Raw genomic sequence first — 24,204 nt, 5'->3', positions numbered from 1 at the left:
GTGGCAGCCCAGGCAAGAATATTCTGTTGCATTCGCCCTTTTTTTATTTATTGAAAATATTTACAAAAAATGTGCTGTAATATCTGGCATTCCTACAAACCAAAATGAGAAGGAGAGCCGAATTATATGTAAACATAATAATAAATAACATATAAACTTGTTATAACATAATAATAAATAACATATAAACTTGTGCTCTACTCCCTGTACATTACTCCACCTTCCTGGCTCATACACTCTAACACTATATGCAAAAACACACTCATTCTAACACCATACACGAACACACATTATAACGCCATACACTGAAACTTAAACAATGTATACCCCCAACACACACAGTCAGTCTTAACACTGTAAACTGCACACACTAACTCTAGTGGCATACAATAACATTTAACACATTTAACACCCCCCCAAAAAAAAAAACTCACAAACTGTACACTGACACACACAGTTTACACACTGTACATTGATACTCCCTAATCCTCATTCTAACACCATACATTGACACACCACACAGCATAACAGTGTACACGAACACACCTACACTCCATGTAGCACTGTATACTGACACATTTTTTAACACCATACACTGACACTCCCTTTACATACACTGATATACACAGACCAACACTGTACACTGACACATACACAGTTTAACACGGTCACCCCCACACATACTTATTTTAACCCTGTATACTAACACACATACACACTCATCTTAACCAGGGATAGGCATTTGATGCGGGTTCGTGGCAGATGTTTTCACAGTTGCTGGACTAAGCGAAGGACATGATTTTTTTTTTTTTTTAACAATACCAAATGGTGCCCCTGGGTTAAACATTTGTTAGACTGAATACATCTATTTCCCTTACGCCCAAAATAGTAATAGTAATGGATATACTGTCAAAATATACACATATACACTGCCTGCCCATACACACACACGCATACTGGCTTACACTTGCCCTTGTAGCCACACGCTTACAAACACTTTCAAAACACATGCTCTCTCCCCTTTCTCATCATCTCTACACATATCTCCTATTTCTCATTATCTCCCCCTTTCTCCCAGTCTTTTCTCCTTCTCTTTTTCTATTCCTGCAGACCTCTGTTTCATTGCTCTCTCGTGGGTGCTGAGCATTGGGATATGACATCATATCCCAGTGTTCGGCACCCTCAGACTAATGAAAGTATTAGGAAGAGACATCATAGCACTTTCATAAAGAATTAGAAATGACAACAATGGAAGCCTACGAGTCTGCAGATAAAGCCCGTTATTATTAGGACGAAAGGAGATAAAACCAGGTTTTTGTCAACGCTAAACCTCCATTACTGTATACAGCACTACATTTTATTCCCAAGTTGAAAAGGTTTTTTTTTGTGGGTCTTCCCCTCCGAATTTGTGAAATTTATTTCATACATAAAATTATATATTCTTTGGCACTTGTTTACCCCTTCTTGCAGGAAAAAAATTGCCATGGTTGTCATTTATCACAATTCTCCCGAAATAAAGTTTTCACTATGCATTATGATGGTTTAATCCTGAGCAGAATCTCCTACAAGAAGGTCCAGGATGGTGCTGCATACTCTTAGTATTTGTGAAGTTGGGAAAGCTGTGTACGTGGGTTCAGCTGCTCATATTCGATGAACTGACTTATAAGTGGCTGGTGAAATGACCTGTTGCTGCAAATGTTTTCCCACTCTAAGGAATGTATCATGATCATGACAGTTACACTTTTAATTGTCATTAGTTTAGTTTTCGTTCTCTTTCCAAGTCATAGAAACATAGAAAGTGACGGCAGATGAGAACCATTTGGCCCATCCAGTCTGTCCAACCTCTGAATACTTTCCTTAGTACCTGACTTTATTCTATATCTTGCTTGGCCTTATGGCTATCCCATTCTTCCTTCACTATATTAACATCTACCACTTCTGCTGGAAGGCTATTCCATGAGTCCACTACCCTGTCCATAAAGTAATATTTCCTGATGTTACCTTTAAACATTTGCCACTCTAGCTTATAGCTGTGTCCTCTTTTTAAATAAACTATCTTACTGTATCTTGTTGATTCCCTTTAAGTATTTAAATGTTTCTATCATGTCCCCCCTGTCACGTCTTTCTTCCAGGCTATATATGTTAAGATCCTTTAACCTGTCCTAGTAAATTATATCCTGTATTTCATGAACCATTTCAGTAGCCCTTTTCTGAACTTTCTCCAACATATTCATATCCTTCTGGAGATACGGTCTCCAGCACTGTACACAATACTCCAAGTGAGGTCTCACCAGTGATCTGTACAATGACATGAGCACTTCCCTCTTTCTACTGCTAATACCTCTCGCTATACAGCCAAGCATTCTGCTAGCATTACCTGCTGATCTACTGCATTGCCTGCCTACCTTTAAATCCTCAGAAATAATTACCCCTAAATCCCTTTCCTTGCATGTTGAGGTTAGGACAGTATCAAATATTCTATACTCTGCCCTTGGCTTTCTATGCCCCAGATGCATTACTTTGCATTTATCCACATTAAATGCCAGTTGCCACAGCTTATCCCTCCAGGAACATCAACCCTGTTGCAAATATTTATGTCGTCAGCAAAAAGGCATACCTTTCCACCAAGACCCTCTGCAATATTAATAAAAATATTAAAGAGAATGGGTCCCTGAGGTATCCCACTGGTAACAAGACCTTGCTCTGAATATACGCCATTGACTACAACCCTCTGTTTTCTGTCACTCATCCACTCCCTAATCCATTCAACAACATTGGGATCTAAACTAAATTGCAGTTTATTTATAAGTCTTCTATGTGGCACAGTGTCAAAGGCCTTACTGAAATCCAGATACGCAATGTCTACTGCACCACCTTGGTCAATTACTTTAGCCACCCAATGAAAAAAATCAATAAGATTTGTTTGGCATGATCTTCCTGAGGTAAACCCATGTTGTTTTGGATCTTGAAACCCATGTGACTTCAGATGTTCAACAATCCTTTCCTTTAACATGGTTTCCATTAATTTCCCCACTACAGATGTAAGACTTACTGGCCTGTAGTTGCCCGACTCCTCCCTACTCCCTTTTTTGTGAATTGGCACAACATTCGCTAGTTTCCAATCCCCAGGGATGACTCCCGTTACCAATGATTCGTTAAATATATCAGTTAACGGTTTTGCTAGTACACCCCCAAGCTCTTTTAATAACTTGGGGAGTATCCCATCAGACCCCATCGACTTATTTGTCTTTACCTTAGAAAACTGAAGTAGAACCTCCGCCTCGATAAACTCACATCTTACAAATGACTCCCTTTCCCTCATTATCATTTGGAAAAACTGAACCGAAATATTCATTGAGCCAGTCAGCTAGACCTTTATCCTCTTCTACATACATTCCTTCTTTTGTTTTTAATCTAACTAATCCTTGTTTAAATCACTTTGAAAAGCTTGTGGGTGAAGCTCATGTACGCTGCCACTGTACCATTTATGATTTTTTTACATATAGGGAGTAATTTAATTCCTAGGCGTTGAAATGACAAAAATCATGCTGCCTAATGACCAGCTTCATGTTTCATACCACAGATTATAGGTTTCTTACACATAACAGAATTACTTGCTGAACTTTAGTTAGCTTGGAAAACCATATATCAAAAGAATAAGGTTGATCTTTTTTATCCTTTCCGTTATTGAATCATAGCAGAAATGTTAAAAAGCCAGCATTAAAAGGAGCTGGTAGATTTACTCTACCAACTGGCAAGAAAAGCAAATGTAAGTAAGTTTCACAGAATATTTAGTGCTCATTTATTACAGGTGTTTAGAATGAATGATGGCTGATCACCAAGAGATTAGGTGTGTTACCTGTGGATTGCACATGGAGAGGGTGCTGCAGTTGCCTGCAGTATAACTCTTATCTGTCCACTGGGTATGAAGGTATTGTTGTGTTCTACAGCCCTAAAAGTCATAATAATGTTCAACTTTTATAAATTAAATTGTGGAAATAAAATGTTTTTCTGCTAGGAAGCTAACTCAATTACACAAAATCCTAGCAATAAGTCATAAAGTCATAAAAATCTCAATAAAGCCCTGACTCACGCTTATGGCTGTAATCATAACCTCCTAACACAAACGTGTCCCTCTGGGTATTTCAGACATGGCTTCATGGATGCTTATGTACTAAAATATTGGAGACCTTAAAATACATAATCAATTGGAAATATAGAGTTAAGTCCTTATTTCTTAACATATAACACCATGTTTTCCAATTGGACTCCAGCTTCCTAGCTATCGTGACTACATTATTTCAAAGTTCTAAATTTGTTCATTTATCATTATCTTGAAGCTAAATCACTGTCACTTCCATCGGCAACAAATGTGTGATGGATCATATAAATTGTAACTAAATTCCTTGTTACAGTATGCTTTTCAAGTCAAACTAATACCACCATCTGTAAAACATCTGCTAAAGCTAGGTTCCTGTCCAAGGTCACAGACATCCACATGCTTCACGTTTCCTTATGCTTAATTTAATATCCAATGTCTACCACTGTTCTGTATATTACTTGGCTCATAAAATGCGATAATCGTATTAAGCACATTAGTGAAGGTTTTCTGCATAAACATATGTTTTATACAGATTTTTTGGAAGCCTCTTGAAATGCTATTTGCTTTCACAAGGTTCAAAGTTTCAGTCACCTTGCACAGCCTGCAATGGCTAGATAGTGGATTATCTCTTGGAACACCGAGAAAGAATAATTTATAATCTAAGTAAATGACCTATTGTTTCCAGGGCTTGTTTTAGTATCAGTTGACTCAGGCAGCTGGTTATCACACCAGAAAAAGTCACCAACTTGTAGAAGTAGGCCTGCTATGATTGTGGGATGTGCACACCAGGTCTATGCCTAAACTAATATTCTAAATGTTAAAAAATGGCGTGTGGAGGGCAACAGAGAGGTTTCTTGCCTGAGGTGTCATTTTCATACCTGCCATACGGGTTTGACCCTAGAGTCTCAGAGTGAAGTCTTGCTTCCCAGTTAGCTAGGTTAGTCTTCTTTCTCCAGGTGCCCCACCCCACAACAAACCCGCTCCCCAGAAGAGACTCCTGACAGCCTTCCTTGATTAAATGATCATTTATGGACTTTGCACCCTCTATTTAAGCACAACTTCATGAGGAAGCCGTGATTTAGGTGACAGCTCTGTGCTGCAAAAGCACACACCTTGAATGAGTCTGAAGGTCAGCAGGCCATTCTGAAGATATCCCTCAGTCACCACTGCCTGAGAATGCGGAACTGGTGGCAGTTTAGTGAGAAGTGCATAAAAATCTGGACTGTCTTGCATGAAAAGAGACAGTCTTGTATATGAGGTATAGTCCCACTCTAGTATGGTATGAGGTTAGTCCCACTCTAAATTTGAGCTGCTTCACTGTTCCTGGGAATATGGCTCTTTCTGTAGAAGCACCAATGAAAAAAAAACCTTTGTCTTTAAGAAAACTCTGTTACCAGGAGTGAATACATGCTGCACAGAACATCTAGATTCATTAGAAATGCTTGGAAATGGAGGTTGCCAAAATAATCATAGGTTCTGCATGGTTTTATTTTGTCCTATCACGGCTCATTAGCACAGATGCTTGGACTGTACAGCAAGATAAAACTGATGTTCAGAACACAGCCAAGACTGAGAACATGATAATACTTATCATAATATGTGTTTGAACATTTTTACTCACCTAGCACAAGATGAAAAAGCGCCCAGAGACAGAAGCAGATTGTGTTGTGGGCAGAAACTTAGCATGCATAACTGATAACTGCAGAAGCCAAGCGCATATTACCAGCAAAATGAAAGGCTAGATGGAGATTAAAGGGGCGGTATGAATTTGTTGTTTAATGCCTATTATTGCTTCTGTGCAATATTTTAGATTTCTTTCCTCTGTTTTGTTATGACTGGACTGATTCCGTTTCCATTGTGAGTTACCTTTGATCAGCTTACACCGAAGGGAGCAATAACTTAAGAAAAGCGTAGCAGCAACCATAATTTTCTCTGAGAAAAAAAACTAAATGGATAAGGGGTGAGATCTCTCACGGGTCTTTGAAAATTTAGTTAACTGCACCAACAGGGAGTATAACAGGGAAGTAATGAGATTTACGGTTTAAACAGAGTGACGCTCTAATTGCCATAGATAGAGCAAAAAATAGCATCCAATTCCTCCAAACATACATGAAATGTATAGTTGTGATTGGAGAGGAGCAGATCTGCAGGTAGCTCTGGGCATCCATTAACTCTGGACTCTTATTACTGGTGGATTAGTGCAAGGTTATTTATGACCCACTACTGGCGCATGAGTTCCCAGCAGGGCTTTAGACATTTAAATAACTGCTTCAGAGCCACCAAAGACCAAATTCTGGTCAAAGACACTGGTGTCCATGTACAGTTCTGAACCTTTATCATAAACCAAAGCTAAGTTGTCACATACCTACAATTGTTGCATCAGAATGGATGCAGAGTGCTGCAGGACCGTTTGCTCTTGTGCAAATTTAAAACGATTGAAATGTTATTTATTGCATACTTTGCTGATTTATTTTAGCATCTTTTTATAAAACCATGGTACAGCTTGACTAATGAGTCTAAAGCTTTCAATTAGATTATCTGTTATTTTTTCTGTTTAACTTTGCACACATAAGAAGATGTCATAACTATGCCCAGCGCTCCATGTTTATTCTACTGCCAGAACCAGACTATTAACTAATACAGTTTTGAGTAGAACCAAATCTTAAAAATATGCCTTTAAAATATGCTAAAGGTGAACCATTTTATGTCTTTTATTAGATGAAAATAGATTTGTACTTAGTGCTCATGTAAGTTCGTTATGTACTACTAAGAGCTTCTCCTCCTAGCACTACGAGGATTTTTATTCTTGTGGAACTGATGTGTCATTAATTAACTACAGCAGAAATTGTGTTATATTACGCAACATAATAATTAAGGAACCAAAGTTCCTTTCTAGAATTGAAATGACTATATCTAACAAACAGCTATAACCATTAACAATATTGTTCCGCCAAACTGTTGAATTTACCTTTTGTCTACAGAAATACAGCATTAAAACATCAGACTTGATTCAATGATCCATCTAAAATCTAGACAAAAAAAGCGTGATAAAACCATACTTTGGGTAACTGAATCAACAGATCAAAGTAAAATTCTGGTCAGCTACTCAAGAGCAAAGTAGTTGAATATTTAGATTCAATTAAGTTAAACTAGCCATATAATGTATCCAGATCCCCTTGATGCAAGACAAGTACAACCTTTACATATTATTTTTAAACAATAATAATCCTTATAATGCTGGTGCAGAAAAAGTAAAAAGAGTAAAAAGAGGGTCTTAAAAATAACCCTTGTAATTCTGGTATGCTTAAACTGTGCTAGGATTTTGCACACCCTACAGAATAATTTAACTTAGATTGCTTCAACTGATCTATTTGCAATTCTATCTTGTCTATAATAATCCCATCCCCCTTCAGTACTAACATGAGTTTAGACAGGTCATGGAATCACTAAACATTTTTCATCTCCGTTAATGCCAATGAACACCCTCATTGAGTCAAGTGCTCATCGAGCTGAGCCCATCACCCTTAGTACTGCTGGAATGCGTGATTGACATGTCACACAAAAGCAGACATTAATTTGGTGATGTAAAAACCGGAGGGAAAAAAATCTCATGAATTGTTTGTGTCATTTAAAGTTGTGTGAAAAAGTACACCCTCAGGACATAATAACAATCATCTGTTCCTTAGCAAGTCTAAAAATTAGGTAAATACAACCTCAGATGAACAACAACACATGACATATAACACAAAATGGAGAAGCCATGTGTGGAAAAACTAATTACACCTTATGATTCAATAGCTTGCAGCAGTGATATCTTTAAGTATTCATTTTTTCATGTCCTTCACATCATTGTGGGGGAATTCACTCTTCTTTACATTGTTGCTTCAGTTTATTGATTGGATTTTGATTGGGTTAAGGTCTGGACTTTCACTGGGCCATTTCAATTGGCCCGTTTACACTGTGAAGGCTGTACAGCCTCCATAGGCTGCATCAGAAGGTGATTTGATGACAACATTAAATAAAGCTATATCCAGCTGCAGCACAGAAGGTAAATACATCTTAAAACAGCTTTACAAGTGCATACATATTGGCCAAGTAGCAGGAGGTTTTTGGAAAACCACATTATAACATGACATATATGATATTTATACACAAGCACATATAGCTTTTACTTCTACTTTACATTTCATATCTGCTAAAACATCTAAAAAAATTATCTTTTCACCATTTCAAATGAGAAGAAACATTGCAAAGTCCTTTTACGTATAAACAAACTGGTGGCCCAATCATGTTTGTATAAAGACCATTAAACTGCTTAAAGTCTACAAATGTATTCTCACCACCTCCCCAAGGCGCTGTAGGGAGCCATTTTATAAATTAAAAATGCAAGAACTTTCATTCAAAATGGACTAAGATCCCTTTACATGGTTGTTTTTTCAGAAGCCAAAATTGTATCAATTGGTTTCAAAACATATTTCATGTAATTTAACATAAATGATTATGAAAAAAAACACAAAATGACATCATATGAATAATAACATGAGAAAGATAATCTGTATTTTAATGTAGGGTGTTTAAAAATCTAAAAAAAATTAGAATGTGACATTATTTTTGTTTCACCGATTTTTGTAAGTAAATTGGTTAACAGTGTGATGCAATTCACAGCTGTACAGCCACAAGACAGTCATTACCATTCAGCCTGTCAACGGCATGGATGCAGCTCAACATTTCTGGCAATCATACTAATGTACACAGCACTTCTGGGTATTTACATCAATAATGCAATTATTTTTACTTTTTGTTCTGGGTAAAACAAAAAATGTGTTACAAATATGAGTTACAAACATACCTTCTTGTTAACAGCGGTATTATCTACTGTATTAATTGCTGTTTTCTGTTTTCCCTATTTATTACAATCTGAATGCCTTAAGATCTCCATAGCAACAATATGGGCCCTGAAAATGTGAGGGCAGCTGAAAATTGTCTAAATCCTGCCAATGTACACCTACAAAAAATTCTGTAAAATTAGTGGTGTGGTACTATTTAAAAATGTGTGTTAGAGCTCCCTGAAAAATCCATTTGAAGATTATGCCACATGTGCATCTGGTTTGACGATGACCAGCAGAACAGATAACACTAAGAATTGTATTAAAGGGATAATATCACATACAAAAATAAAATCACAGTTACACAATTATTTGTAATATTTATAACAAATGACTTTTTTAATTCAATAATTCTATATTCAAATAAAATATTTATTTTGCCTATGCATAAGTAGGGAGTATTCAGGACCTGTGGTTTTTTAAAGTTGGGTGCTGCTAGGGTTGGATCAAAGGCAGAGAAAATGGAGCAATTGCTTTTCTGATGCCAGGGGCGAACCTAGAGTATTTGGCACCAGGAGCGGATCCCCCCATATATGCACTGGCACATATTTTTACACATGCTCTCACATTTGCACAGACTATACCAACACATAAGCACACAGGCACATACTTACTAAAACACATTTACATCCTCATGGTCACATGCACATCCATGCTCACAAATACACATTCATGCTCACACACATTTACACACTCATGCACACCCATGCTGACACACAAACACTTACACATACATGCTCACACATTCAATTTGCTCACACACTTACACATACACATCCATGTTCACACACACTTGCACATACACATCCATGTTAACAGACACTTACAAATATACATCCATGCTCACACACACATTCATGTTCACACACACTTACACCTACATATCTATGCTCACACTCAAACAATTACACATCCATGCTCACACATAGTTTACTTTAATAACATTGAACATTTACAGTTCTATAACCCTAATTTCTTTAAAAAGTCATTAGTCAAAAAGGGTTTACATCAAAAGTGTACAACACCCTTTGAATTAAATCAAGTTTTTCTCAGCATCTGCACTGAAAACCTTATGGTACATAAAATATAAAACAAGCTAAAATCTAAAGGGTGTTATACATATAACACCCTTTATAACTTTTATAACTTTTTAAAGCAATTAGGATTAAATATGCGTTATTAAACGACTCCCACCTTAGAATACATCAGCTATATCACAAAAACATGGCAAAAAATAAACACTTAATTTTAATGTATACCCAGGTCAAAAAGGCCTTTACATTTCAAATGTATGACTTTTACATAAGTTATGGTGGGTAAAGGTGATGGAAAATCCATCCACTTAAATTTAAGTGGTAGTAGAAGTATTATTAAACACTCATTTACAGACACCACATGGCTTGTTTTTCCCTCAGGAACCTCATGGTGCTGCCACAGCCACAGGGGATTCTGGGTAGGCATATGCAAATAAGGTTAACAATTATTACCTTTGCCTTTATGTCCACTTTATACATGGATCACTTGAAAGTAATTTCCCGCTGTACAAGACAGCCTTTAGACAAAACTCAGGTAAGAGATGCAATGGTCAGATCACCACTCACTGACAGCTGTTTCATCCTTAATGGAACTCATCAGCATGAGGTTGTGATACTGGCTTAATCGTTGAGGCTTGGGGTAGCCAAGAAATACCATTACATAAGCTATGGTAGGTAAGAAAGATGGAAAATCCTTCCACTTAAATTTAAGGGGTAGTAGAAGTATTATTAATCACTCATCTACAGACACCAGGCAAGCCAGAAGGCTTGTTTTTCCCTATTAAGCCAGTATCACAACCTCATGCTGATGAGTCCCATTAAGGAAGAAACAGCTGTCCATGAGTGGTGATCTTTGTCTTTGGCGAGTTTTGTCTAAAGGCTGTCTTGTACAGTGGGCAATTACTTTTAAGGGATCCATGTATAAAGTGGATATAGAGGCAAAGGTGATAATTTTTAACCTTATTTACATATGCCTACCCAGAATCCCTTGTGGTTGTGGAAGCACCATGAGATTTATGAGGGAAAAACAAGCCTTCTGGCTTGTCTTGTGTCTGTAGATGAGTATTTAATAATACTTCTACTACCCCTTAAATGTATGACTCCTATCGGACAAAGACAAAGTCGGACAAAGACGGCGTTATAGCATAACTCCAATAACGCTATACTGAGCCAGACGTTGACAGTGATACAGCATAACTCCCATCACACTCACACTCTCTCACACACTTAGTCACACTCTCTCGCAATTGTATTATGACAGTATAGTCCATCTCTGGAGGGGTGCACACCCGAGGCTGCCCCTAGATGAGTGGCCCCCAAGATGGATTGCCCCCCCTGCCCCCCCCGGGAAGCCACTAGCTCCAGGGTATTGCCCTTCTTACTAGTCCCGACCTCTCAACTGTCCATTGAAGATACAGGAGGGAAGTGGAGGATGCAAAGTCCTGTGTGTGTTTGTGTGTGTGTATATGTGTGTATGTACCGTATTTGCTTGAATATAAGACAAGGTTTTTTCAGAGCAAATACTCTCAAATACCTCAAATAGAGGACTAAGATCCAGGTCCCCTGCAGCATGGCATACACTGCTTTATTTTTCTCAGTCATAGTTTTTCATTAAATATGAAAAAAAATGTTTACATGTGAATTAATGTTTACTAGTAAACTTTTTCCCTATAGGATAGTCTTATATTCAGGATTTTTCTTTTTTCCTAAATTAATATTAAAATTTTGGGGGGTCGAATGTAGAATGGAGGTTAAATGGAATAATGTAAAATGCAGACAAGATAAAAGAAAACAGGAAAGAAGAAAAAGTGAAGAAAAGAACAGGAGAAAAACAGACTGCAAGAGGCAGAAAGCAGAGAAAAGGGAGGAAAGGAGCTTGCTAAAGGCAAGAAATCCAGAGATGATGCCCTTACTGTATAATTGCTGCAGGGCCCAAAGCTCTGCTCTTGGGTGCTGCCCTAGGCCTGACCCTGGCTAATCTCATTATGTCCCTCGATGGCTGCCATCCTGGGGAAGGCTGGCCTGGGGTCATTTGCACCTTTAGTTATACACCTAATATCCAGCACATGTGCCATAGCAAAAAAGCAAAGTCTCTGCAACATTTTTTTTATCTAACTGCCTAAACAATACAAAGTAAGGTTTTTGTTTTGTTGTGAATACATACATTGAATATTTATAAGGTGGATTTTTTACTTGATGCTTAGTCATCTTATCCTGCCATGTAACAAACCCCACCATGTGACCAGAATTCTAGCTTGTTTGTTTATGGGATTATATTTTATTTGGTAGCACTCATAATTATACCATTATTATGATTCTTAAGATTTTTATGGTGATATTTGTGCTAGTATAAGGAGTTAGGTTTCTGGAACACAGGGCCAGGAGTTCTGACCCAGAAAATAAACTGCAAGGCAAAAGGTACTAGAACATTTCCATGTTTTGGGGGGGGTTAAATAAAAGGAACAGGCAAAAGTGTAGCCAAAAACAGTCCAAATGTCAGTGCCAGCAGCAAAGGTTCCAGTGTGTAAGAAGTGATAGGATACAAGCAGCAGCAACTGGTTGGGGGTCAAGTCCAGTAATCACACATACTTAAAAGTTACAATATAATTTAAAAATTCCCTAAAAATACTTCTTTGTCTCATTATCATACTCAGCTACACAAATAGTTATTAATAGATCACAAAGGGACATAAATATTTTAGTACACCTCTGCAATAAAAGTTTTGATAAACCAGAGCTTCTCCAGACCCCATCTTTAATGCCGCTCAACTGCTGTCTTGGTCAAAGCCAGTGGAGGGCTGGCCTGGAGGATAGGGGGCAGTTGCCCCCTGGGCTGGTCCAGATGTCCTCACAAAGGGCCAGACTGAACTCTACCAGGCTGGTCCAGGTCAGACCAGCCCTTTTCTGAACAACTCTGGATGGGCTTTGGGAAGCAGAAACACAGAGGGGTCGCGTAATGTGTGGTTACATGACCCCTTGATAAAAGCAAGGCTGCATGCAAAGAGCAAGAGCAGTTGGAACTAAAGATTAAGGTAAAGTAAGGAGGTGAGAGTGGGAATGGGAATGAGAGAGCAATGGAGTGAGCATGTATGTATGTATGTTAGAGTATATGTATAAATGTAGTTGTGTGTTAGTCTGAATGTGTATGTATGTTTGTGAGCATGAGTGTGTGAGCATCAGAGTATATATGTAAGTGTCTGGGGGCGAGTGTTTGAGCATTAGTGTATAGGCGGGTGTTAGTAAGCATGTATACTTTTATGTTGGTGTAAGTATGTGTAAGCGTGTGTATGTGTGTTAGCATGAGTGTGTAAGCTTGTATATATGTGCTCAAAGCCTTGAGCACCATGTAACATAAACTGCCTGATTCACAGTACACTACACCATGAATGCATGTATTTACACAAGGTCTAAAAAATTCCATTTAGAATTAGATATCAATGAAGCAGGTAGTTTGGATTTTCAATCTGGTTAAAATATTAGCATTAAATGAAGTAGAACATTTTAAAATCCTGCTTTGTTTACACCTATGAATAACTTATGAAAAATGAACTGGTGCTGATAGTCAGTATTATATCAATGACACTGATGGATGATTGGAAACAAATATAAAGGTCTTGCTTAGATAATGATGCAACATCCTTGTCAAAAGGTTTTTCATGAGTGATGTGTCACTCAGCACATTGCTAATATGTCTCCATCAGGCAAACATTAGGTATACATGGCATATCAAGATATATGCTCCCAGCAGTAATTTAGTAAAACCGCATCTTGAACCCACTAGGCACAAGGCCATCTTTAACACAGGGCAAAATTGGCACCTGTCCTCTATACCACTTGTTGTGCAGATGTGCAACATCTGGAGGAAAGGTTTCTACACCAGCACAGACGGGGGTTCTTTACAGTAAGAGCGGTGAGATTATGGAACTCTCTGCCAGAGGAAGTGGTAATAGTAAACTCAATAAAAGAGTTCAAAAGGAGCCTGGACTTGTTTCTTGAAAGCAATATTATTACAAGTTATGGATATCCAGGGATTTATTCTGATTGCCATATTTGGAGTCGGGAAGGAATTTTCCCCCTGGTATGGGGCAATTGGCATCTGCTTCATAAGGGTTTTTTGCCTTCCTCTGGATCAACACAGTAGGGACACAATATGTATATCGGTTGAACTTGATGGACTTTGGTCTTTTTTCAACCTTATGAACTATGTTACTATTACTGTAAAGAGGGTCACCATAAGTTGAGAAGACACCTCATATGCACCAACAAGTAAACGTGAGACCTACATAGATATAGGTTGCACTTTATCCCTTTTTCTGACTGCCTTCCCTTTTTGCAAGACATTTCCCCTTCCTTTCTAAACCTCCCAAATCCCTGAATCTAACCTTCAACAAGCAATGATTGTTTTTCAACATGACTGGTACTATGCCACCCCATCAGTTTGGCAAGAATGCACAATCGGAAATTTCACTGGACAAATAAGCTAAAAGATCAAAGTTTTAGCACCATCGCGGCTAAAGAAAATAGAAAACATCAGCCACCTGCAAGTATTTGAATTTGTCTTCTCCTTGGGGACTGATAAAACTCAATATAACTGGCTTCTGTATTTACATCAATAAAAAACAAAATGATGAATGTAATGCCCAGAAAACCATAGGAACTTATTTTGTAAACTGGAACCGTCATTTCCCAGCACAGCATTGTGTACTTTATATTCTTAAACATGGGAATGAAATCAGTTTATTTATAGCCAGTTCAGCTTTGCATATGCTGAGTCTGCTATATATATATAATATTGATTTGTCTCTGTATGTTAGTATCTTAAAAATGTGGCATTAATTGTATTGATAAATGTTATATATAAGCAACATAAGTGTTAAAAAAATAAATATTCTCTGCTATTTCGGATTCTGGAAGTTGACCTGGCAATTAGTCTTCTTCTAATAGAAATGTTTGAGATACCATCTTTATTATTAAATATGAGAAATAACAGATATTTTCAAAGAGGATTGAACTGCAACAAGCAAGACACTACTGACTAAACATGTCAATACCTCTTCCATTCTGAAGATTTGCTCCAAAGAGAATTGGAGACCAGAGTGACACTGGTGACTTCAAAATATATCGCAAGCTACTCTTGGTCAACTAAGTGGCCTGTGACCTATGAACCACTGCCTTTGAAGTGAATCCAAAACATAGTTGAATACTACATGACTTATACATGTTGCGTATGGAAACACGCTGTTCTCGTGTGAAACATATATTAGTCAAGTAGTATTTAACTTTAGGTTTTGGATTCACTTTAAGGCCAATGGACCATTTGTCACAAGCTACTCAGTTGACCAAGTCCTGAAAAGTGGTTCTGTAATAAAATAGCTCAAAAATAAATTCCAACATTATAAAGAACCAGACAGAATAGTTCTGCCTAAAGGTCTATAAATCCTGGCACTTACACAGTATAGATGTCTTTTGGAACTGCAAAAACACACATAGAACAGCTTTGGCAGGCCAACATCCTTAAAATAGGAGCAGTCCAGCGGCAGCCTCCAGCCAGCTCTCCCCTGATGTCTTAGGTGCATACCATATTGACTGTGATAGAAACTAACACGTACGATGCTTGTACAACACAGATTAATCGCTGAAATATAATGATAGTGTACCTTTTAAGGCTCTTCTAACAGCGCCTCAAATATGTTGCATGAATAAATGTAAAGATAAAAAAAACTTGTGGCAGATGGGTTGAATATCTTGGAGAAGTTCTCTGCACCAGTATCAAAAATTTTAAATATAGGTTAGCATTATTCTTATGATTAGAAAAAAGACACTATGTAACTTTTTTTCCTAATAGCTTAAGGTATCATATTAAAAATAACACTCTGAAACCGGCGGAACCTAGGAAATGTGCACAACATTCAGTGTTCAATGTCCTTCAGATGTATCCTTTTAAAGGCATGGGCACCTGCTACGTAACATAATATGCCCTAAGCCTAAATGAACCACAAATTGCTAATCACTGCAAAAACCTTCAAAAACAAGCTCCAATTAATCACCGCATTAAATGGATGGACACAAGCACAACTACCCACTTACCCTTTGTATGGTGGATTAAGTATACTTACTGCCAAAATATTAAATATGCAATGAGGTGCAGGCACGCTGACTTATGGGCCAATTTTCTTGTTAATGATGTAAAGTGCACATGTAACATCTTACCTAATCCATTAGTGTTACACATATAAATGACTAATCCAATTAGTCATTTAGGCATTAATGTTTCCTGCAGCAGCATTTTAACCCAGAAATATACTCTAGCTGATCTGTGCAGCCAGCCGGCTCTGTAAAATGCTGAGATGCCAGCAGAGACACAATTTCCTTAATATGAATATATCAATAGTTATTACATGTGATTGTAAAGAGAGCTTGAGTAATAAGTAAAATTCATTATGTGTAAAAACACTGGCCATGACGTATTTAATCTGTAAAATAAGGCAATATAGGAAAAAAATGAAAACAATTTTACAGAATATATTCAGTTCTTCAAGGCTTCATTTGTACTGTATCTGATTCCTTAAGACAGGAATCTCCCAGCAGGCTGTTCGTTTAATTACAGGTCTCATCATCTTAATTAAAAGCTAGTTTAGTTTAGCTTATTCCCATGTCTTATAAAAAGTACTTCATCTGAAGGGTCCAAATGCGGAAGAAAAAAAAAATACTTTCGGGTTCATGAGAATTTTAAAAAATTTTAGGGGAAAAAAACTCAAAAAGCTACAAAATCAAAGGGAAAAAGTTACTGTAATTTTTCTAGGGAGAACTGCTATGTATTTTTTAACAAAGTTGTTTTTAATATGTTTTTTTAACAAGCAGGAAGGATAAGCACACATGTTACTGACTTTATATTGGAATACATTAAAATATTGTAAAAACATGCTTTGGATTATGACAGTTTACAAAAATGTACATTACTGAAATAAATATTGTTAGGTATTGTCACTATCCTACCTTACACACCATGGAACATAGCAGATCTAAACTCCACTAGGTTCTGCAGCAGCTGCAGCATGTGCTTCATGCTATATGTCCCCCATGCCATATGCAGTAAGGATGATATTAGTTACATGGGAACCACGGCTGATCAAGTCTGTCCATCTGTCTCAAGATCACTATTATAGCATGTAACCAAGTGCCTATTGCTGCTAAAAGTAAAGTTATCATGTGGCAAAGATTTGCTGTGGCCACAGTGGGTCCAACCTGACACATCCTATGTGATGTACACAGACCATCAACGTAGATGTGCAGGTTTAAAAAGTAACAAGCACCCCAAAGGTGATAGTGTCATTCTGGTACTCACCATCCTCCTTCTCATCGAAAACTGGTCTTTTGGATGAAGTGTTGGCCCCCATCCTTTTCTTCCACTTGTTCCAGTGAAACATTTATGCAGAGGTCGAGATAGCATTCCCTATCTCCAAGGAATCTAAGGAATAGAAGTCGGGGTCTTTACCCCATACCCTGCCTCACAGAGCTTATTCAGTGCTTCATTGCCTGCTCCTTTTGTTTGGAGGACGTGCTCTGACTCTTGACTCCTTTACATCCTTGGAAGCTCTTGAGATAGAACTGAGAAGCTGCAGTTGGACAGATGTGGCCAGCTTGGGGTCCAAGGGCTCCGTGCAGCATAAAGTGTCCAGCCTGATGTTTCAAGAAGAGAAGGCAAAGCAAATATCCAAGCATCAGGCTTCCTTCCTCCTTTTTCAGGGCTGTAATGGAACCTGTATACTAAATTAGGCTGATTTATGCCACCATCTGGCAGATTCCATAACTACACTTAGGGAGAATGATCACCAATAGTGTCAGTCAGCTAGGTTATATAAAATATTTTTTTTAAACAAGCTAGAATGCAAATTTTCATGCCCTGATCGACCAACCGGATGTGTATAAATAATCCTAAATCCAAATTCTCTGTGAACATTAGGTGGGGGCCTGGGGAAGAACTGTTCAAGGGACCCCTCCAGAATAATATTTATAATATAATAATAACACTTGCTTGAAGAAAAAAAAAACTATGCAAACCTAAGTTTGTCGCAAACTTAGCAGGTACAATGAAGGAATAATAGGAAAGTTTATCAAAATGGTTTGAACTAAACTTAAATAGGCACGGTTCCAAAACAATATGCAAGGTTGTATAGATTTTGTTGCTTTTTTTTATATCATTTTTATTTTTGCTAAATCAAAATATAAAAATCAGTGTGTGAACTGGTATGAATTGCTTCCCCCATTTTTATAATGGTTAAAACAAAAACTAAACAGTATCACAATGCTTTTTATGACATCACTCTGGATATAGAATGACATAATTATGCAGGACTTTGCGTCATCAGAACCATGACCTGCCTTGCAGGAAATCATTTTGAAGACTACCTGAGTTTCACAACCAAAGTTTGTTATTTGATAATAAAAGCAGATGGTATGTCTATGACAGCCTGAAGTTTGGCACAATATATTGTTTCCTCTACTAGAAACACCGATTTTAGAACATTAATAATGTATTATTTGCGATAACCCAAAATTAACCCAAAAAGCAATTTTGATATCAGTCAATGAAGAAACAGATAAAACTTTTCAAACACTAAGGACATTCTCCTGTGTGTAAATTACACCTCAGTCATCAGACATGTATTGTGTTATGGAAACTATTTATCAAAGTGTCTAAAATAAGAGTCCTGATTGAAGAGCATATGAAAAGGTTTCCATAAATAATTTTTATTTACTTTCAACCATTTTTGGCCACTCCAAAATGCACATTTTCTTTTTTTAAGCCATTCTGTAGTTGATTTACTTTGATGTTTAAGGTCATTGTCCCATCACCCAACTTCTACTGAGCTTCAGCCGGCAGACAGCCACCCTCACATTATCCTATATGAAATATTGACAAACTTGGACATTCATTGTCCCTTCAATGATGACAAACTGCCCAGGCCCTGAGGCAGCAAAGCTGCCCAAATCATGATTCTCCCACCACCATACTTCACCATTGGGATCATGTTTTCGCGTTGGTATTTAGTACCCTTTTTACGCCATATGTAGTACTGCATGTTCTTTGTGAACAAATCAACTTAGTTTCATCAATCCACAAAACGCTTTCCCAATAGCATTGAGGAGTGTTAAGGTGCACTTTGGCAAACTTCCGGCATGCAGCAATGCCCTGCCATGGATTCCATACCTGTTCATAGTTTGCATATGGTAGAGATGTTAACCAGTTCCAATTATTCCTTCAAGCTTTTAGCTTTTTTACCTCATAAAGCATTCTGTGTTGTGCCCTTGGGGCCATCTTTGTGACCACTTGTAGGGAGAGTAGCCACAGTACTAAAACGTCTCCATTTATAAACAATCTGTCTAACTGTGGACTGATGAATATGTTAAGCTCTAGAGATTGTAACCCTTTCCATTTTTATGCAAATCAACAATTCTTGATTGCATGTCTTCTGTGGTTCCTTTTTTGTCAGGCATGGTTTATATCTTGTTAACGCTTGACTCCAATAGGCTTTTGTTAAAGTGATTAGCCTAGGGGTTCAGGCACCTTTTTCCAATGAGTGAATGTTTGAATGATGTATTTAATATATATGATGTATTTTATATATCATGTATTTTTATATACAATAATATGTGTTATCAGTTGAAACAGATTGTGGATGTTCTTTATTGTAACTTAGATGTCAATCATATCATATTTAAGACAATTTTATACATAAATGCTGGTAATTCCAAAGGGTACCCTTTCCTGCCACTGTACATAAATCTATCCTCACATTTTGATACTTGAGAACATCCTAGGGTAGGCCACCAAAAGCTCTCTCACTTCTGGAGATTGGTTTATCTTGGCGGAGGAGCCTTCAGAGACGGAACTGAATGAGGAACAGGGGGAAATTAGGCAGGCTGTAGACTCAGTTGGGTTGGCCCTTCATAATGCACAATAAAGTCAATGAGTTGAAATGTTCTACAAACTCTCAGATAAGTAAATACATACTTAACACACATTTGTTTATTATAAAACAGTTTTACAGATTGTTCGTATTTTTAGAAATCCCCACTTATAAAAAATATAACAGGACTTCCAATAACCTGTGGCTAACTATTGTGCTATATTCATAAAACCACATTAATAATGTATTATGTTGATGAACAATTACCATCCCAAAGGATACACACAAAAAACAGTCATTAAGTCAGTACATATTAGTAATACCAACAAAATAAAACCGCTCATGAATAACTTATGGTTTTATTACATATTTAATTAAATGATGAATAATAACATTGCATTATAATCAGCATGTTAACAATACATTCAATTATTATTAATATTATTTTATTTCTGAATTTTTATATAAAATACATACAAATTGTGCTGGTTTTATTATAGTATATTCATGTTTTAGTATATTGTAGAAATCACAAATTATTGAATCTTACCTTAATGTAGCAATCTCAAATAATTTTATTTTATTTTAATAACTTTAGAATCCCGTATGCAGTCAAAATGTTTAGAAAGGTCTGTATTAATTGATATGAAATGATTGAAAATCTATCACAGCTGGTCAGGATGAAATATGCAGATGGACTGACATTATGCCAGATTATGTTCCTGAATAAAAGCAAGTGCCTTCAAGTAATAAAAAGTGAAAAGTGTAATTTAATATTAAATGTTCAATGGTACACCTCACTGTACCAACCTGACCGGTGTCATTAGGCGTTTCAGGGATTGCTGTTAAAAAAGTCAACACAAACAGCTGTTTCAGAAAATAAATACTCTATTATTTCCCAGTTTGGTCTTGAATGGCCTTGAGATATTATTCCCTGCACTTTTTATGCATCAATTTATGTCTGCATTTCTATGACAACATTATTTTTTCCTTGTGTTTTTGTTCCAACTTACTATTCATAATAGGATTGTACTGAAATATGATATATGCCTATGACATGAACACAAGCGAGAAATTTGTTCTAAAGCCTAGAATATTATTGAATTTAAGCCCGACTGCTGCCTGGATGCTGTTTTTCATCTGGAGAGATCATTCTCTCATTAAGCTGAAAAATGACACTAGAAAAAATATCTTTAAACATATCAGTAATGGCGCTGGGGAAAAGAACGCTTGCTAATTTCATCAACTGTATGGCATAACGTAAATATGAAAAATAACACGCAATGTACATTTAGTACAAAGGTTCAATAATCCACATTTTGAAAAATAGATCTAGAAACATGATTGCAGAAAAGTTGTAATACCATGCATGAGAGGTACTGATTTGACAAACAATTAACATTGAATTCATCATTGAAAATTATCTGGCATTTGTTTGATTTTTAGTTTATTTTAATAATCTATTTTATACTTCTCATGACATTGTCCATATCTGCTGGGGTTGAATGTAGTTTGGGTGTGTGGTCCCAGAAGATGAAAGTTTGGGACCCAGTGAGTTTTTTCACTTTGGTTTTTCACCCCATTCCATCACTTTGATATTGAAGTACTTGCATCTCGATTTTTGAGCCCCCCGATTAATGCCCAAGTCTGGGTCTACGTCACTCAGAGCCGGCCTTAGGCGTTGTGGCGCCCTGTGCGGACTACTCCTCTGGCACCCCCCCTCACTACCCCCCCTCTCTGCCCCTTCAAACTACCCGCCCTCTCAAACTACCCCCCCTCAAACTACCCCTCCCCTCTACCCCTTCAAACTACCCCTCCCCTCTGCCCCTTCAAACTACCCCCCCCTCTGCCCCTTCAAACTACCCCCCCACTCTGCCCCTTCAAACTACCCCCCCCTCTGCCCCTTCAAACTACCCCCCCCCCCACTTACCTTGTTGCCGGAGTCCTGCAGTAAGAGCGGGAGGCATCCGTCTTCTCGCTCTGCCGGCATTTCATGTATAGTCCGGCGCTCAACATGAGATGCTGGCACCGCGACGGAGTCACGGAGAGTAAGGGGCGCCGAGCGGTTGCCGAGAACTTCACGAGCAACCGCTCGGCGCCCCTGACCGGGACTTAGATTAAAGCATCGTTTTTTTTTTTTAAACTTTATTTAACATCAATGATGTTAAATAAAGTTTAAAAAAAAAACAAAAAAAAAAAACGATGCTTTAATCTAAGTCCCGGTCAGGCGCCCCTGCAACCATGGCGCCCTGTGCGGTCGCACAGGTCGCACACCCCTAAGGCCGGCCCTGACGTCACTTAACGTGTTGGGGTGAGGAGTACACGTTGCACACATGCGATGTTAATTTAACCAATTAAGCGCCTACAATACACATACATTAATGACATACCCTTAATTTAATGACATATTTTGCATACCAGTAGTCATCTCTTATTCACTTATATGCGAACTATTAAAGGGTTCCATTGGTATACTTTCCTGGTCTGTACACGTGTTGAGTGTATATTTCGGCTGTGTAAGGTGTGTTAAGTTTGTATAGACGTGTCTTGTGGATTCCATTTACACCAGTGGGGGTCACTTAAGAGATCCAGATACATTTCCAGGGGGGCACTGAGTATTATTTCTTTCTGAAAAGGGGGCGGTAAGACAAATTGGTTTGGGAATCGCTGATCTAGACAATGTTTTTGTTGGTCTTGAGTGCCAATAGTCTGTGTATCCCATTAAATTGGTCAGTAGATGTTGCTTCCTGATTACAATGTCATTTTTGAAAAATGAGCTGTTGGTATTTCAGAATTTCCAGTATCATGACTTATTTATCACATAGCTCCATAATATTTTATAGGGCTGCCAGGACCGATTACTGTCCCCTACCAGCCATATAATACAATTAACAAAAAAAAAAAAAGCTATGGTGCATTCACACACAATACAGTATATGAATTATAAGAATTCACAGCATACGACTTTGTAAACAATAGAACATAATTACAGTGCTATATACACTTTTGATATGTTACATACGGAGCACAATGCCACGGTTTCTCATGTAACATAGTTTGGTCGTCGCCGGCAGCTGTACAAGGTCCCTGGTTCCCCTGGCAACGCGTCTTTCTTATAGCTCAACGGAGCGATTGCTTTTTATCGTGGGTCCACATGTTCGGTGATGTAATCCATGTTACACCCGCCTTTTCTAACTACCACGGACCGGGGCAGAGGTAACTTGGTTTTACTAAGGTATGCATTGTGCAAAAACAGCGACAACAGCAACGTCGGCATTACAGAAATCTGCTGGGGAGGGGGTCGTCCCAGAAGGGAGCTTCACTGGGATGATCTGCCACCAGAACAGATACTCTGCGGGAGAATATTATTAATTATTGATTTTAAATATAATGGCTTGTATTATAAAGTATCTGCTTCCAGGATAAACTGATCCAAATCCTAATTTCTTAATTTCCTTTTAACCTTTTGAGTTGTGAACCTTTTTTATTTGTTTTATGTATATTATAATACTTTTCAGTCTTCAAAATACCTGATTTATTCTTTATCAGCTATTTAACGAACGTAATTCATAGTCTCTTTTTTCTCATGTACCCTAAGTGCTCCATATTGTGCTGTTTGGCTCCCCTCATGTATATGCGCTCCATATTGTGCTGTTTGGTTGTATACACACGCTGAGGAAGAGTGTTTTTTGGAAGCTGCTGTCTTGAGGGAAGTATTATTTATTTGTAACACGTGAGATTTTGGGTTTTTTCTTTATTTCTGTACCCTAAGTGATGTCTGACAATATTCCCATTATGTTGCACATGTTAAGTTCATCGCAGAATCAGACATACATGTAAAATGATAATGTATATTACATTCCTCTATTGTTTTTTTTAGTATAAAAGTAAAATACGGGTTGTAAAGAAAGTAATCAAGCTTGGCAATTAATATCGGTTGCTCACTGACTGAATAGTTTTATTTTTAGGTAGTTATGGCTACGCCAATAATTAATTGGAGGTGTTTTGTTGTACATGGTGGTTGACAGACGTTGTTAGCTGATGGATAACATACGTTAAAGAAATGGACTGCAGTTTGAAGAAGAATTACGCACGAGATATGGGAAACCCAACGCTCATGAAGTTTTCTACAAAAGGGCCGGATTCAAAATTCAACAAGTCTTCCATGGCGGCTCATACTTTGGACCTAAGCAGGAAAACCCTGCACCATCTTACTGAAGACCTTTACAAAAACACTCCCAATTTACAGGTAAATTATGTTTAATCAACGT

The 24,204-nt window shown here is 37.6% G+C and overlaps 1 protein-coding gene across 1 annotated transcript in view; it reads right to left on the bottom strand.

Moving 5' to 3' along the window:
• The window catches only part of STK32C (serine/threonine kinase 32C), an 81,617-nt gene extending 63,967 nt beyond the window's left edge, over positions 1 to 17,650 (bottom strand). Inside the window, exon 1 of the mRNA XM_053450915.1 lies at positions 17,368 to 17,650. Coding sequence (XP_053306890.1) covers positions 17,368 to 17,449 — 82 coding nt within the window. The 5' untranslated portion in view covers positions 17,450 to 17,650. The remainder of the gene's footprint in view (positions 1 to 17,367) is intronic.
• Between the last annotated feature and the right edge of the window lie 6,554 nt (positions 17,651 to 24,204).

This window comes from Spea bombifrons, chromosome 11, assembly GCF_027358695.1.
Source record: "Spea bombifrons isolate aSpeBom1 chromosome 11, aSpeBom1.2.pri, whole genome shotgun sequence".
Taxonomy (NCBI): Eukaryota; Metazoa; Chordata; class Amphibia; order Anura; family Pelobatidae; genus Spea; species Spea bombifrons.
The sequence above is the reverse complement of the archived record's forward strand: the minus strand, read 5'-3'. Positions and strand labels throughout refer to the sequence as shown.